This window comes from Hibiscus syriacus, unplaced genomic scaffold (genome assembly GCF_006381635.1).
Source record: "Hibiscus syriacus cultivar Baekdansim isolate YM2019G1 unplaced genomic scaffold, ASM638163v2 tig00110206_pilon, whole genome shotgun sequence".
Lineage (NCBI taxonomy): Eukaryota > Viridiplantae > Streptophyta > Magnoliopsida > Malvales > Malvaceae > Hibiscus > Hibiscus syriacus.
The window spans coordinates 2,763,732-2,777,021 of NW_024062627.1; the positions used below are offsets into that span (position 1 = coordinate 2,763,732).

The window sequence follows — 13,290 nt, forward strand, 5'->3', positions numbered from 1 at the left end:
GCAAAGGCCATCTTCATCTTTGAAATCTATTTTGGTAAGCAATCTATATGTATTCAAGGTTGGCCGCCATTCTCAGTAATGTGAACTGTCATGGTAATATTCCATCAAAATAATAATATATGGCAATATTATAAAGGGTAAAATACACAAATGGTCCCCCAACTATTAAAAGTTACAAAATAATAATCTGACTATACGGTGTTACTTTGTTGAGCCTCTTGACTATTAAAAGTTACAAAATGGTTACCCGACTATTCATATGTTCCAAACTCGTCCTTTTTCGATAAAAAAATTGACAGTCGTCACGTTAACATGTTGTCTAAGATATGATAGTCGTTTGAGATTCTAAGATTATATTTTAGCATATCTTAGTCAATAGGTTAACGTCAAGCTCAAACTGTCATTAATTTTTTAACCGAAAAGGCCGAGTTTGAAACATATGAATAGTCATGTGACAATTTTATAACTTTTACTAGTCAAGGGACTCAACAAAGCAACATCCTATAGCTGGAGGACCATTTGTGTACTTTACCCTATTAAAAAATCAAAATTAATACATTATAATCCAATTGGTTCAATTACTTTAACAGTTATCCCCAAATCATCACGATGCTTCATTAAGAAATTTGGTTCATGAATTGATCGATACATATGCAATCTCAATTACCAAATTCTTATTTCGGTAATTTTGGATGCTTACTTTATGAAATTATGATTCTATTTCTATATTTTGTTAAAATTTAAAATTTAGTTTTTATATTTTAATTTGATATAATTTAATGTTTATTTTTAAATACGTTCTTCTTCAGTCAAATTATGGATTGGAGTGTTTATTTTTAATGTTTATTTCAGTAATTTAACGTTTATTTTTAAAATTTAGTTTTTATATTTTAATTTGATTCTATTTCTAGATCGATTGGAGTGTTTGAAGATGGCCCCGACTCACCAAGAAATCCCAAGAAGCACAGACGGCTAGTCAAGGAACCACCGGACAAGGGCGATCCTGAAAAGGAATATTTCTTTACCTTTGTAGTAGTCTTAACTCACACTATAGGTACAAGAACCAAGATATATAAGTTATTAAGAGAATGATTATTATTTATAAAGCTCTAGGTTTGAGTATTAGAGATTCTAAAAGTATTTAAGCTTTCATTACCAATTAATTAAGAGTTTTTATTTTGAAAATTTATGTGTATCAATATATACACATAACAATAATTTCAAGATGAATTGAAAATTGCACGAATCAACTTACCTCAGTAGTTAAAAAAAATCACTGTTGTTCCTAAAGGTAATGGGTTCGAGCACCAGCGACCGTAAGGGTGATTGGACTTTCATTATCAAATGATTGAAAGTATTTAGAACAAATATTATTTTATAATCACCTTAGTTTAATAAAAAAATAAATTGAAAATTTTCTCATGTCACTCGATTCTGATTTGCGATTTTCAGTGTTATTAAAACCGGACCTGATCGGCCGGTTCAACCGGTTGAACCGTGAACCGGTGGCTTGTCCGGTTCGGTTAACTCCCAAAACCGGATGAGCACAGAACCGATAAAGAACTGGTAGAACCGGCTGAGAACTGGCAAAACCGGGGTGAACCGGCTGAAAACCGGCAAAACAGATGTGAACCGCCGGCTCTCTTTTTTTCTTTAAAAAAAATTAAACCAAACGACGTCATTTGTTAAACGAGCCGAGTCGAACTCGAGTACTGTTGAGCTCGACTCGAACTCGAAAACTTTAAAAGTAAGCTCAACTTGTAACATCCCAAACTATGGGTTAGTGACCAAATTGTAAAGTTTCAGAATTTGGTGACTAAAGTAGAAGAATGAATTAGTTCAGTGATTTATTTGGAAGTATTTCCTAAAATTTGTTAGTAATTATTAAAGGAACTAAAGGGTAAAAATGGTCATTTGATCATTTAAGGAATTAAAAATGTGATAGTGGGGATATATATTTTTACACGTGGGAGTGTAGGAAACCAAAAACAATGTCTCCAGAATTCTCTTCTCCTCCTTTCTTCTTTGTGCGTGAAGCTCCAGCTCAAAGGTGAGTTTCTTAATTAGTTGGTTATTTGTTGAATTAAAAGTTGGGTTATGATTCTTAGGTGATACTTAAGCTTAAGGAAAGCTTAAGTTATCTTAAGATCAAAAGATAAATGAGTTGGGAAGATTAAAGATTTGCAGTTCTTGAGTGAATTTCCAGAATGGAGTTGATAAGTTGAACTTGAAACTAAATTTGACTTGTCATCAGCTTAATTAAGAAGTATTAAGTGTTAGAATTAGATTTGAAACATGTGGAAAATAGGGTATGATTCTTGAAATTCCTAAAGAGGAGAGGATATTAAGGTTAAAGATGAGATAAATGAATATTAATGAGTTTAAGTATGTATATGTAAGTTAGGAATATGAAAGGGGTTGAAATATGAAGGATTTAATCCAAAAAGAATGAATTTTCGGGTTCAAAAAGAGGATTCTGGGCAGAGTGCATCGATGCATATTCATAGTGCACCGATGCATCAAGGTTAAAACCCAGAAATTGTTTGAAGGTGGTAGTGCATCGATGCACTCTTTTAATCTAAAAACACTGAATGCAATTGGTGCATCGATGCATAAGGCATGCATCGATGCATCCCAGTAATAAACAAACATCGAATGTATTTTATGCACCGATGCACAGGTAGTGCATCGATGCACCGATAGGGAATGCATCGATACACTGTGCAGTGCATCGATGCATACCTTCATTAAAAGATGAAATGGGCTTTTCTTTTAGCCTAAGAAGTGACAATTTAGAAGATATCAATTAGTATACTGATATGTATCAATGTATTATTATGATGTAGATATAGAATAAAGCTTGTTCCGGAACAATCTAAGGATTAAGATTGATTCAAAGCAAACAAAGTTAAGGTGAGTGCATATTCTCTAGTATATGAGGTTCAAGGGAAAATAAGACTTGTGATAAGTCTATTTCCAATAGTGAAAAACATGAATTCATAGAAGTATGTATTTGTTATGATTTATATGTGTGCATGAGTATATGTTTATGTGATAACATGATAAGATGACAATGATTTACATGTCATATGAACACATGAGAAATGTTATGAGCCATATGAAAGAGAAAGTATATGTGATACATGAGGGTGAATCCTATGTTTATATGAATGAACTCATATGAGAATTGACATGAACTACGTGATTACATGTATATGTGAATGAAACCATGAGCTTATATGAATATATGATATGGTTACATGAATATGTAAAAGGATATAAAAGATAATGCCCATGTTATGTGTCATGAGAGCTAGGGGTATAGTCGGCATGCCAAGAGTCGAGGGTCTATGTGGTCCTTCGGGACATATATGTATTCTTTGGAACATGTGTGAAGTCTGGTGAGACACATACTTGATCCTTGGCATATGTATATGATTTTTAAGGAATGATATGTGGTCTTTCGGGACATATATGTATTCTTTGGAATATGTGTGAAGTTTGGTGAGACACATACTTGATCCCTAGTATATGTATATGATTATTAAGGAATGATATGCGGTCCTTATGGACATTATTATATGACAATACGATGCAATTGTACGCGGCACTCCGGTGCAATTATATGTGGCACTTCGGTGCAATTATATGAGCTGTGGTGACAGCATTAGTGTACAACCTCTATGTACTCGGAAATCTTTAGTTCTCACATATGTATCATGGGCTATTAAATAGATAATATTAATAAAGTGATATGATAATATGTTTTTTTCCTTGTGGAATTTCATGTGTGATATTGATTGTACAAATGGTAACTTATAAGACCATATGATGAAAGGAATCAATGATAGTGATAAAATAAGAAAGAAATGAAGATGATAATATAGTTGCTTGGGTGTACGTGTTTTATGATAGTATATATATATATATGGTTTACATGACATGATATGTATATGTGCAATTGGTTATGGTATATGTTATATGATATGAACATAAGAGATCATAGGAACATGAGATAAGAGATATGAATGATAATGACATATTTGTATGCATATATTTGTTACATGTAAAAGTATGAGTGATATGAAATGATAGTAGTAATTGTTTAGGTATGATTATTAGTTACCGTTTACCTTATATGTTTATATGCCTCACTAAGTCTTTGACTTAGCGTGTAAGTGATTTACACGTAGGTTTCGAGAAGAGTAAAGAGCAATGTGGAGCAAGACAGGTCATTTCTCCTTACTAAAGGTCAGATCAGAAAAGATGTGAATAATATGTATTTTAGTATATAAAGTTCTAGTTGGCATGTTTTCAAAAGAATATATTGTTTAAGCTATGAATAGTTTTATAAATGTTTCGAATAGTTATATGTAAATAAATAAGTGAAATATACACGCTCTGATTGGTTTTGTAATAATGAAAATGTCTTTTATGTAAATTAGTCATTTATATGTTATAAAAGTTTTAAATTACTCACTATTTTATACAAGTACATGTTTTAAAAGGTCAATGTGACACCTCGGATTCGTATCCGGGTCGGATACGGGTTGGGGTGTTACACAACTCGACTCAAAAACTCACGAGCTAAAAATTATCAAGTTCAACTCGAACTCGAAATATAATATTGAAACTTGAACTCGAAAAGGCTCAAACTCAAAAAAAATTTAGAAGCTCGATTAAAACCTGAAATTCAAGCTCAATTGAAGCGAAAGAATAATTCGCTCTGTACTCACCAAAAGGCTCCATGATTTTGAATGTCAAATTACCTCTAGTATTTATAGAAGTAGGTTGAGATGCTCTTCTATGTTTCTTAGTCATGTGAGATTGTTTTGTTCTCCTATTTTTACTCTTTAGACTTTTGGGATGCTCTTCTATGTTTCTTAGCCATGTGGGATTGTTTTTAAAAAAAAAATCAAACCAAACGACATCGTTTGTTATGATTTTTTTCAGCCCCAAAAGTTTTTTTATTATACTTATATACTTATATTTATTATTTAATATGTTTTACCTTATGTTGTAGTTGATTTAAATCATTTTGTTTCACTTGATTTTTTTTAAACTTATATATGTTATGACTTGTGATATTTTTATACCTTTTAATATTGTAAACTTAAAAAAAGTGTTATATATATATATATATATTAATATTACTTTGAATATTATGTAAAATTAAAAAAAATTATTTTATATAAAATTCGGTTAAATCGCGGTTGAACCAGTAAACCAGTACCTTCACCGGTTCACGGTCTGGTCCGGTTTTAAAAACATTGGTGATTTTTCAATAATCTTTCAATAGTTTGATTTCCTTTTGTGGTTTGTTTGGTAATACACTTAGATCTATTCATATATACATTTTTTTCGAATTCATATGGTTAGGTTTTTTAATATTTTCCTTGTATGATCCTAAGTAACTAATTTATTGTGTTACTAATTATAGGAATATAACTTTATTATATGTTTAATTTATGATTTTAATTATAAAATTTTATTATAATTTTTGATATTTTTTAATAAAATTAACGATTTTTATCTTATAAAAAATAATAATTTTTAAATAGAGGACAGAGGAGCAAATTTTAGAACTGTTCGCGAATAGGAAAATTAGACCACCAACGTATGGGTGTTTCGTCATCAGATTCTTTAACTTTTCTATATACTGGACCATGTCCTTCGCTATGCTTTGAGAAATTAGAATAAAGTTTAGAATAATATATATTAAAATACAATAAAGTGATTCGTTTTTATAGCATATAAAATTATGATTAAAATTGAATGATTATAAAAATAAATATATATTAGTTGTGTGAGTTTAACACCACTAACATTATTATCTGTGTAATATAAGAGTATATGAGAAATATACTTAAAATTTTAATACACTAATTTTAAGAGAAACTTGAATAATTTAAATATTATAATAAAAAGAATGGTAAAAGAGTATAAGAGGTCCTTGTAATTTTGGGGAAAAAAATGTGGCCATCGTATTATTTGTGGCCCAAAAATTCAGAAAACAAATTAAATGTGGGTTTAGGTTTTTTTTTTTTTTGAAAAATAGTACTTTGTATTAATATATTTTACAAAGCACACCACCACAAGGACCTCATTAAAAAAACCTCCTAAACTTAAATGGAGTAAAAAGAGTGTAGATCTTTGACCAACACTTTTCGTATTAACCATTACGATGCTAACGTAGCGGTTCAAAGTATTAATATGATGGTTCACGGTGATTAATGATGTGACGGATAACATGATAAATGAATTAATTTGATTTTTTAAATTGTTCAATATCCAAATTAGTTCCCAAAATATTGGTTCTACAAACATTTACAACATTAAATTTAATTAATGATCATTATTTTCATAGGATGATTGATGCGTGCACTTCCAATTCTATAGCTAAAGTTGAGATGCATGCAGAGTTTATTGAAGTTGATGTGAGTGGTTCGAATTTGTATTGAAAAATAATAGAAAAAGATGACACATACGAAGTAGACTCAAAAATACTACATAAAATTGAATGTCTACATGATGCGATGTATAAAGAACAAGAAGAAAAATCACAAACGATTAAAGAATTCAATATAACTTTTGACAAGTATACAAACTACAATGACTTAAGTTATAATTTAGCTATATTATCATCTATCAGAAGAAGAAAAAATATTTTTTTTCTTTTTGAAAGACCTTAATTAATAAAAATGTTTTGTCTTCTCTCTTTGGCCACTAAGATTAATCGTGTTGATCTTTTGATTATTGTTTTGACGGAGATCATGAAATATGTAATTGAGCATTTTGTTTTTCAGTTTTTCCAGCTCATAGAATGCACATTTGCTCTTTATAGTACAAATGAATGCCATTTTAAGAATTGATAAAAAAATGGTGTTATTTTAATAACTAACTTTTATATATATTTAGATAAAAGCACCATGAATTATTTAGATTAGAACAAAGCATGTTAAAAGTACAATTGAGTTATCAATGAAATTAGGATGGCTTTTATATAATTATATTATATCAAATTATAAAAGATTCAATATTAAAGTGGTTTAAGGTAATTTTAAAATAATATTTTGATTTTCACAATATAATCAATTCGGTTTGATATGTTTATATTGGATATTAGGTTTGATTTTTCAAAAATCAAGATATTGTATAATAACAATAGTTTTTCTTTTCTTTCCAAATTTGGTCCGAACCTAACTTTTATGACCCAATAATTGCATATATGATAAACCTATTAGTCGTAACAGGTCAAGAGAATGTATGAGAGAAGTGTAGACAGTGAATGAGTTTTGAAGGAGTTCGGTTCAAGAAAAGTTGAAGGCCGAACAATCCCAAAATAAAAAAGGGATTGAGACTTACGCATTGATTTAGTGGGCCAATTCTCAACATCTTTCATGTGTCGATTGTCCTAATTCTCATACAACTCACGGTTGCATCCTTTTCATTTCATTCTTCACAAGTCACGGGTTCAATTGTTAATAAACCATACTTGTACTCTTTTATAAAAAAAATTGTGTAAACTAAGTGCTTAAACCTTTTTCAATAAATATATGTATCTAATGTTATAAACGTTATAATTTTGAGTATTTAGTCCACAAAAGCCATTAAAAAATCCGTTATCTAACACTTGTCACATTTATAAAATTATAAATTTTTTATTTAAAATAAAAACTTAAAAATTAATTTTTTTAAAAAAAATAAAAAAAATATTCTTAAATCACATTTAACCTTTACCTTTTTAATTTTTATTATAATTTGGTTCTTCTCCTTAAAAATAAACCCTCTACCGCCACCATCTTTATTCAATTTTTGTACCTTTAATCCTTTCTTTGATGTCATTGCATTCTAAGTGTGTTTATCATCTATAATAGGTGCAAGGGCCGAGCCAGTCTTTCCCGGATGGATTTTCAATGGGAGAAGTGTCCCAGGTATTAAATCTATGCAGGAATCATCGTTTTTTCCCTTCAAGAATTGCAATTTATGTTGCTGATAATGTCTTGCAATCACACAGGACTTGTTGGGAGATGACTTCAAAAGCCAAGGCTCACATGTCCCTTATAACATAGCTGATTTTTCAACACAGGTATAGGCTCTTAACTAGTATTTTTTATTATTATTAAAACTGTATTCTCAGTCTGTATTATATAAATTATCAAGTTGAGGTTTGTTCAGAATTAGCTTGTAGTTTTATTGGAGATTGCATCACTGGGTCATTTTTAACTTGCTGAGCGTCAATGTTATGATTTAAATAAGGGAAAAGAAAAGTTAAAAAAGGTGTATCATGGCAATGTAACTGGATGTTTCCTGATGGCCTCGAGTTATTAGGAGTGTTGAATATGTTTTGAATAATCTGTTTTCCATAGGTTTTTATCTTTTCTAATTTCCTGCAACTAGAACAAGGAAGTTCTGTTTTGCGTTCCTCTCTACTGGATTGATAACACAGGTTGGTTGATTTTGTGTTTGCTTGCAGGCTTCTCAGAGTGGGTATGCTGTTGATTATGTTACGCAAGGAGCACAGGGTGCATTCTCAGGGAACTTCCTAAACCACAATTCTCAAGCTGGATATTCTCGTTTTGGTTCTGGATATGATTTCATGTCTCAGGTTCCGACAAAGTGCTGTGGTGTGATTAGTTTATGCGCTCTCCCATTGTCTTCCTGAAATGATTCATTTTTTTTCACAGGACTACATGAATCATGGATCACAAGGCTTGTTAACTCAGGTCGGCTATAATGACGCTTCACATGATGATGCATCCCAAAGCCACTTTGGCATGTCTAGTCTCAACCAGCTTCAGTTCCGGGTAGGTTCTTTTATCATTGCTTATTATTAATGGAGAATTATTTTTGACTAAATTGTCAGGTTGGCAATCATATTTGTTCCCTAATTAGGAACTTTCTTGTCAAATAACTGCTAATGGGGTAGTTTTAAGTATTTTCAGCTTATCTGGTTAGAGAACAGTCATACTGTGACATCATTATGTTACATATTTTGACCTTCTTTTCTGTATTAAATGGGAGTGCATATGGCTGGCTATCTATTCCCAGGGCATGATGAATTCTCTTTACTCCCAGCCCTTTTCCCACTACAACACACAACCACTGAACTTGCAGGCTCCTCAACAGAAGCCTCCGCAGGAGCAGGTTTCCCAAAACCAGAAACTTCACTATAATGGTTAAGAATAAACATGCATGTGGACTTTGATGGGTTATAGTCTTTGGAATCAGCAACTTGGTTTATGCTGTCCTTGTTTGCCCGAACAAACACATACTATGAAGTTGAAAAGCGTTGTTGGTTTGAGGTCACCTAAATTTCTGTCCATGACCTGAAAGATCGACGGTGGGAACAAATATAAATGCAGTGGGAGTAAGATGGCTGTGGCCGTTGGGACAATGTGCAAATAGTGGCAGTGCACCCAGGGCTGAGAAAGAAAAGGTGGATATATAACCCCAAATATCTGCTTGGAGGTTTTGCATTTGTTTTGAAGAAATCAAGAGAGCATTTACATGGTAAGGTTTTGTGGAAAGGGATGTGTTTATATGACATATGGGATAAAACCCATTACTGGTAGAGAGGCAGTTTGAGGTGAAAATTTTGTACAGCGCGCTGGGGAATAATATTGCCCGACCCTTTCAGCACTTCCTGAAGTGTAATTATGCTCGTGTTATTTGACAATTTAGATGTATATACCTAGAACATTTATCGAATATCGACATGTACATTATATTTCTAGTTTTGTGATTTTGCATCAATAAAGCACGTTGCGTCTATCGTACCTTAATTTAATATTTAATATACGTTTTATATAACTAGTTAAAGTGATTCAATTTAAGTATAAATTCATGAATATAATAATGATAAATATTACACAAAATTTTAATTTTCATTTCTCAAAACTTAGAAGTTTTCTATACTTTACGGGTGTTTTGATACTGATGTGTTCTAAAAGCATTGCCTTAAATTCACAATAGCGTATTGGAAATTGATCTAGGGCATGTCAACAATCATTTTAAGGGATCAAGTCAAGGGTATGTGGTTTTTCAGATGATATGAAGTTCCAAAAGTTTCGAGGGACTCCAGAGGTTTTAAGGAACTCCAAAGACTATTAGTAGACGGAAAAATGAACATTGAAAGATAATTTAAGAAGGAGATCGGGAGAAGATACAACAAAAATAATCGTAATCTCCAACCCTATTAGTACCTTACAATAATGTAGTTCTAAAATCATCGCGCAAATAATATTTATGTTATTTTCTCACATTATATCAAATACTATTGAATTTAATAATTTGATGCGTAGCCTAAACACATAAGCCAATGACAAAACAACAATTTGATCATCAATTCCTAGATTTGTTTCTTTATAATTTGTCATTGAAACTTTTTTTTTTTTTTGATGTTTATCAACTTTCTAATAATATTTGTAAAGGAATGGATATGAATTTTGAAAGAGCAATTAACGTCGAGGTGATGTGCGAAGCTGCTCAGATCACTAAGTTTTTTTTCGAAGGAATCAACTTGGCAGGTGACAACACTATTTTTTTGGGCAAACAAACAATCCAAATGAGGTTGGATAACAAATTGAAGTGAAAAGGATCTTCTTTGGACGAACATGTAATAAATATATACGCTGTCGGCATTCACTATGTATTTCAAGGTTAAAAATTGTTTACCCATTTGGATACGTGTTTGTTACCATGCAAGTTACATTTATGTTAGTATTTTTTTTTTGGTCTATGATTCTTATTTGTAGTTGTCCTCCCGATTTCTTATAACTTTATCCTGATTAATTATAAATGACATGTATCATACACTTAATTTTGATAAGTGAGTCTCTCAACGAAGATTTTCTACATATACAATGTCTCGTACTTGAGACATGCTTAAATAATATCAGGTTACTTACCATTTTAACCTACCTTATTGTTTTTGTTTATTATTATTTTAATTATGTTTTTGATTTAAAATTTTTGGGTTGGTTTGAGTAAATCGCGAAAGATGTCAGGAAGTGATCCAATTAAGGAGAAAAACGCGTAAACAAAGCTTCAATTTTCTCCTAACCCTAAACCACCACCGAAAGAAAGAGGACAAATGAATGAAATGTCAAAATGCTCATCATCTTTAATTTTATTTTTTTCTCTTTTCAATTTGTCTCATAGTCAACCTCTACAACTAAGAAAACTCGCCTTCCAATTTGCGGTTGTTATAATCAAATTGTAAGCAATGGCCTAATCCACAATAATCAAACCTAAATCAATGATAAAAACTATATAAAAATAGAGAATAAAGAGATAAAGACATCGCATTAAAATACTAATTAGTATCTATTCTTCTTATAAACTCATGATTGAGTTAATTTAACATATTAACCAAATATTGCATGAACCAAGTGATGATTAAGAGATTTTTTGTTATCCTTTGAAGTCCCGAGTTCAAACATCGCACATATAGAAGTATGAGCTTCATTGTTAAAGGATTTGAGTCTTTGAACAGATATTATTTTGTATTCACTTCATATTTATTAAAAAAAACATATTAAAAGAGAATGATATTATTGTCTTTATATTTGGTGTCAAGTGGTATGATAATATTAAAAGGGAATAATCTTTCTTTGGCATATCTTGTATAGTCATGATGAACCAACTCTTTTGATATATTAATTGTCTCGTAAGGTGGCAATCGATTTTACTTAAGTTTGCTTATTATGTTATGTTCATAAGTCTTAAATCGACGATTATAAATTGAAATAATGTAATTGGTCGAAATGACCCCACGGAAAAAGGGGAATCCAACAAATGGCAAACAAAACGATGAGATATAACAATATATATCTTCATTATTCAATCCATTCTCTTTGAAGCATAAAGATATTATCCGTCAAAATATACGACCATAATGAACTTACGTTACATTAAAAATAACATTTTGTAGTGAAAAAAAAAATCCACGTTAAATACTCCCAAAAGGGACAAAAAAAGCTCTCAAAATGTTGCACATACTTAATTGTGACCGATGACAACTGCAACTGCAAGGGTAAGTGTCCCCTAAAAATGGGCCAAACCGAATATCTTTATCCCTCGAAGTTGGTCCCAAAATACAACTCTAACTGCAGTTAGAGTTCAGGTTCTAAAGAAGAAGAAAAAGTCGATAATTAAATTAATATTTTTATTGAAAATATAACTTACCTATTCTATGAATTTCATAGTTAACCCTTATATTTAATGTCTTATTCGTTTTTCTTTTACTTTTATGGTGGAGTAGGGGAACGCTGATTTTCCCCAGAATGCGTGATTTATCTTCTTTAACCAAACTTGATAATCTAAGGTGAACTTTTAGGGGGGGATTTTTAACAAAATTAATTCTCCGCATAGCAACCCTTCCTATGGAAATCATGATAAATATTTATTTTTTACCTCTCGCATAGCCTCGTTATTCTCATATTTTTTTTATTTGAGTGAATGTTTTCTTAACATTTTCAATGAAAACGAGTGCCGTTCATTGAATTTACACTGCTTCGAACATAGATTACGTTTTAAACTATTCGACAAATCAAGTACTTATATGAGTAGTCAAAATACGAGTACCCAATTATCAATATTTCTATTACTTGTGGTGCGATCCATCAAATAGGGGTTAGATTGATATGATGGTGTAACACGTTGAGTCCCATTTGTCCTAGTCAAAACAGAAACTGTGGAGTTCTCAGCTTTGTTGAGCATGCATTCATACAATATGATTTGAGGTAATTATTATAATAAGATAATTAAATATTATTTATATCTAACATATTATACGCAATTAATAAAAATATTAACTTGTAAAAGAAGAAAATAGTTAGAAAGAATTTTTCATATTTAAAATTTTGATGTGATTGAACGATTGAAAATAAAAAAAAATATTGCATAAACATCGTTGAAAAGAAAACAAAAAGGATTTTGGTAAGAAGAAAGGAGAGATGGTGATTAATGAAGCTTCCTCTTTGCTCACTGTTGTTTTTTTGGTATATAATTTGCCGAATTTCGTGCTTGTTTCAAGGTGATGGCCCCAAGCTCCAACCCCATGCAAAACCTATATTATTACACCAACACCCAAACAGATTTCAAAAAACCCCCACCTTAACAAATAAATGAGTAAAAAATATATTTATTCATTCAACTATCCTTATATTTTTATTTTGACCGTCCAACTATTTTTTTTTTTCTAAATCATCATTATATTTATTTTTTGTTACCTTTTGATCGTCTGTCGTTGAAAAAATATTGACGTGATATTTTTTCAATCATTGT

At 30.9% G+C, this 13,290-nt stretch overlaps 1 protein-coding gene across 1 annotated transcript; it reads left to right on the plus strand.

Moving 5' to 3' along the window:
* The first annotated feature begins 7,901 nt into the window (after positions 1–7,901).
* Positions 7,902–9,630, plus strand: LOC120219203 (regulator of nonsense transcripts 1 homolog). The gene is made up of 5 exons (XM_039216055.1): positions 7,902–7,934; positions 8,018–8,089; positions 8,477–8,608; positions 8,688–8,801; positions 9,046–9,630. Exons 1-5 carry the CDS (start codon positions 7,917–7,919, stop codon positions 9,181–9,183), a joined length of 474 nt encoding a protein of 157 aa, XP_039071986.1. The 5' UTR covers positions 7,902–7,916; the 3' UTR covers positions 9,184–9,630.
* The last annotated feature ends 3,660 nt before the right edge of the window (positions 9,631–13,290 follow it).